At 44.1% G+C, this 5205-nt stretch overlaps 1 protein-coding gene across 1 annotated transcript; it reads right to left on the minus strand.

Moving 5' to 3' along the window:
* Positions 1-1064: 1064 nt before the first annotated feature.
* On the minus strand, positions 1065-2666 carry LOC119441200 (calmodulin). Its single transcript, XM_049663001.1, has 2 exons — positions 1939-2666; positions 1065-1228 (listed from the first exon to the last, which is right to left on the minus strand). The coding sequence occupies exons 1-2, from the start codon at positions 2558-2560 to the stop codon at positions 1065-1067; spliced, it is 786 nt and encodes a 261-aa protein (XP_049518958.1). The 5' UTR covers positions 2561-2666.
* Between the last annotated feature and the right edge of the window lie 2539 nt (positions 2667-5205).

Raw genomic sequence — 5205 nt, forward strand, 5'->3', positions numbered from 1 at the left:
GGGCTGACCGCGGTAGTTTTCGACGGTCTGCATGTTGTTCTTGGGGACGTTGAAGCGCCTAAATCATGGCACCTACACGCGAGGGGGCTTGATGATGATGAGTAGCACTTAGTGGCTAAGAGTTAGGCTGATCTCATGACTAGAATGATGAATAAAAAAACATGGTAGTAGGAATAAATAAATTAAAGGCGAAAAGAGCAGACATAGATTTTACTTGAACGGTCAGCCCGAATGGGCAGTAATAAGGATAATTAAAAAGAAAATAGGAGCGAAGAAATAAATGACCAATAGTATTAACAATAAATTATTATTAAAGCATTAAAATTGATGGAATTCGCAAATGAATTTATTGATGGCGGTGCATACGTGCCTGTGGGAGTGATACGGCACAGAAACCCCGAAAGTTGTCATTTTCATGGAAACTCTTGACTAACACCCACTAGGCGGAGTGACAAAGAGTCGAGCGGATAATCCTCAATATTAACAACGATTAAAATTCTAACATTGGCGCAATGTAAGCGATGAGAAAAAGGTTAAGTTACATGGCGCTTGCGATTAATATATTAATATATGTACGATTAATATAGTATATATTAGGCACAATATTTGTACGGTCATGTTGAACAAGCGGCTCGTTCTCGGCGGACCGCAACAATAACGTCAGAAAATTGAACAGTATACGCCGTTATGATTGCACAGGTGGAAATGAGACGTCATAAGCATAATCTGCAGGATAGGTTTAGCTCTTTGAGCTTCTAAGCAGATATGCAGATATCTGTTTTCGCTAGGACAGAAAAGAGCGTATGCACTTCTGAAGCAATTTATTTTTCTGCAGCCCTAGGAAACGATGCGTACATCGTTCAAAATAAATGGCCGTGGTTCAATTATGTACAGTAAACGCCATTTTGCTAGCTAAGATGATCACTCGTCGCACAACTTAGCTCAAAAGATACGTTATAGAGACACCCCCGTTGTTAGATTTGATCAAATACCTCAAGATCAATTCAGGCTTATATGTGTATCTCACTACTGTTAAATGACACTGAGAGAATGTCCATGTTCGTTTATGCTGGTTCTTCAACGACTTGATCCGGTGAGAAAAGAGCTACGAACTCCTCGTAGCTGATGAGTCCATCCCCATCCTTGTCGGCTGCGATCATCATGGAGTCCAACTCTCTGTCCGTGACAGACTCGTTCAAGGAAGACATGACATGTCGAAGGTCTGTAGCTGTAATGTAGCCGCGCCCATACTTGTCAAAAACCTGGCGGGAAAGGAAAAAGAAATAAGGAAGAAAGATGGTTGCTGAAATGTTTATTTGTAAAGCTCAAACACAAAAAGAGTCATGACGGACAGGAAATCATACTTCCTTGTCATAAAACAACATGAATGCTCAAGTAGCTTAGTATTGAACTGAAGAAGAACGGCAGATTGGGCGAGTTGGTGTTTTTCCATATTATTTAGAAACAGCGCTACCGACACAGGACACAGAAAGAGAGAGAAAAGTGAGAATGGGACACACAAAGCACCGTGACAGAAAGGCTGACTATATTGATGTAGAGCTTATATTCTGTAAAAAAAAATAAGAACATGCATTTGAAGCTTTCGAAGATTACAGAGAGAAAAATGTATTTACAGAAAGGCAGAGAGGTCGGCCTGAGCTGTAACTTGCTCTGGCCTGCTATACTCTACACTGGGGAAAAGGGACGGGGAGGAAAAGGGTTAATGAATGATTATGATGATGATGATAAGAGGAGGAGGTGTGTATATACAATGCCCAATGCAAACAGCGCAGCCCTGATAACCGGTGCCGCTATAGTCTTTCTACAAGCCACTGGGCTGTACGAACGGCTTTAGAGATGCCACCACGTTGTAAACTTGTATATATACCGAATACTACATTATGAGACAACAGCAACAGAGCGCGCTGTACCACTCACCTTGAAGAGCTACTTCGATTTCTGCCTGAATAGTTTCAATGGGAGCGTCGGGCTGTTGGACCAGCACCGCCAGGAACTCCGAGAAGTCGACGTTGTCCTTTCCGGATGTGTTTGCCTCGGTAACCATGCGTTCGACTTCTACACTGGACTCTTCGTAGCCGAGGGTGAGCATGACGGCGCCCAGCTCTTGGGCGGTGATGAGGCCGTCGCAGTTGTGGTCGAACAGCTCGAACGCCTGCCGCAAACGGGCCGTCTCGTCTTCCTCTAGAAGCTCGCTCGCGTCGCTGGGAACTTGCAGTGATATGGACGAGTCGCTGCATATTGACGAGGAACAGTCAGAATTCGCAATGTTGGCCGCGGAGAGGCGACACTCGTACCGAGGAACCCGCGAGAGCGTCGTCGATGATTCAGGGGAGTCGAGAGCGTAGCATCGCCGTCTATGATGTGATGGGAGCGTGAAAAACCGCCGACGCGTACTGAAGTCCGTGATTATGGAACACCTTCGCACGTGTTCATCACCACTGTCCGACAAGCTTGGCCGGAACGAACCCGTCGCAGATATTTCGCTGGAAGGAGCATGAACGGATTCGTTTTTCCAAAGTACGACACGCTTTGCAGGCATGGTTCTCGCGTTCGTATGCGCTGCACAGTCTCTTCAGCTTGCACTATGCAAGGCAAGTGCTGCTGCGAGTGCGGCGATGCAGCCTATATATAGGCATCTGTGCGACTTCCGGCCTTGTTCCGAGAGTTGTGCCCTCCCGTCGGCACTTTGGTAAGCTTACGCCCGCTGAAGCCGGATTATGGTGTTCAAGTGAGTGTCCAGCCTTCTACTGTTTGTCCATATTGATAGATTTAGTACAGTTCAACAGTGAATGAATAATAAAACAGTGCAGTGAATAATAATAAAAAAGAGCGTGCCCGTCGTTTGATTTTTGTGCCGTTGAGACGCCAAGGTATGCATGGGACAGGTAACGAGATTTTCGAACGGCCATCGGTTCTTAAATTCGATTAGCATTTTTAGCCTACTTCAGTATCTATCTATCTATCTATCTATCTATCTATCTATCTATCTATCTATCTATCTATCTATCTATCTATCTATCTATCTATCTATCTATCTATCTATCTATCTATCTATCTATCTATCTATCTATCTATCTATCTATCTATCTATCTATCTATCTATCTGTCTGTCTATCTATCTATCTATCTATCTATCTATCTATCTATCTATCTATCTATCTATCTATCTATCTATCTATCTATCTATCTATCTATCTATCTATCTATCTATCTATCTATCTATCTATCTATCTATCTATCTATCTATCTATCTATCTATTTTTGCGCCGATATTCGCTGTTCCCAGCGACTGAAGTTGTCGACTAGCTCGGGGCCCCGAGGTACATGCTGGTGTGCTTACCGAGTGGACCACTGGGTATGTGACTGAAACGACAACTTACACTTCATTATACATACGCATTATACGCATTATATCTTAAAGGAACCCAAAAATAGCGAGCAATCTAGACGTACGATATCTACGTTGAACCTGAAGTCTTCCTTCAATCGGTCAACACCTTTCGAGATTGATAACTTCCATGGTCAGGTCACTGGCTTGAAGGAAACAGGATGTCCTGCAATATCACAGCTGCTATATATGCGCTTTAATCGAAGTGCTGTGTACACGATGCAGGCTTATACAGCTGGATGTGGCAGAAATGCCGCGAAAAAAAAAAAAATACGTGCTTGCCATCTCTCGCGTTCACTCTACGGTGCACAGACTGGAAAAAGATAGCTCGCCGGCGAGTTCCCTATAAAGCTGACATCTAGCATTAAAACAGGTCGGGAAAATTTGCACCGTTCAAAGAATGCAAGAGGCTGCAAATACTAAGATATGAAATGGCTTTGTACGAACGACCAGTAAATCAACGATGTAGAACGTTGACTTTGGATCACGTTTTCTTTAAAGACCTAACTTGTTTTTCGCTGAGGCTGCGTTAAATCTCACCTTGGTGGTAAACAGGATGTCACGTTGACGATAGCTCGAAGTAACGTGAAGTGGGTGTAGGTGCGTTCCAATGCTTTGGAAGCTTTGGAGGATCCACAATGGATGCTGGGTGTGCCTTCTTTGTACAGACAAAAATGATGCAAAGTGTCTCCTATCATAGGGCCCAATATATCAGCGACGTTCTTAAGGTATACTTTCGAAAACCATCAATTAGCTACTTGAATCGTCATTGACTCAATTTCGATGACAGGACACCCGGGCTACGGCAGTGGCACACCGCCATACATCGCAGCACGATGCACGTTAGCATTGCGCATCACAAACGTCTTTTCAGAAGCCCGATTAGGCAGCACGTGATATCCTGCACTGTGTATTGTGTCCTTGTCTTGTCCATATATTAGCTTTGTTTTAAAAATACATGTTCCTTACATGAGTCGCATTTTTTAATAAAAGCTATGTACGTCACTATATGATCTGTATTCAGCAGAAGTTGCGCACTGCCATAAATGTTCCAATTCAGCGCTTTCCTGGCTGTACAAAAATTATAAAAACATAACAAGAACTTCAATTGAACTAAAGAGGATGGGGGAATGCACGCACGTTTTCACCTTACTATTACCGAGTTAATATGCCCACCTTTAAAGCATTTCGCTTTCGGCCGCACAACTAACTGAAATATACCGTATAGAAGCTTTACAAAAAAAAATTCCCTAAATATAGCACTGAAAGATGAAAAGAACTGCGTTATCAAGACGCTATGCATAGCTTACTTCAAAGTTCACTAAAAGGAACGAAGGAGGTAAAGCCTTTCTTCTCAAGTTACCCGAGGTTGGTAAAAACCTCGGGTAACGACAATCCTCGTTTAACGATGTGAAGAGCTATGCTGATGTATTTTTACAGCGAAAGCTGTAAATGGCTAGGCGAAATGAAAAACCGTTCGTCCAATGTTTCGCTAAACGTCTCCATTGGCTGTGCGGTCAGTTACGTCGTTCTCTGCGTAGCACCCAAGCGCGCGCGCCACTGGCAGCGCCGTTAGTGACGTCGTTCTCTGCGTCGTACCGGCTCTGCCCGCAACGCCGGCTCCTCGGCTCACCGTTGTCGCATGCGTTCGATATCTCGAGTTAGCTCGGCGTCGTGGTTAGCAGCATCCGCCCGCCATTGGCGCTTGCGTTCCACTAGAAACACAAACATGTAACCAATAATTGAGAAACGCTTCAATACAGCGTCGGGATTAACCCACTGCTAAACACCGGGGC

The sequence above is a fragment of the Dermacentor silvarum genome, chromosome 2 (genome assembly GCF_013339745.2).
Source record: "Dermacentor silvarum isolate Dsil-2018 chromosome 2, BIME_Dsil_1.4, whole genome shotgun sequence".
Classification (NCBI taxonomy): Eukaryota; Metazoa; Arthropoda; class Arachnida; order Ixodida; family Ixodidae; genus Dermacentor; species Dermacentor silvarum.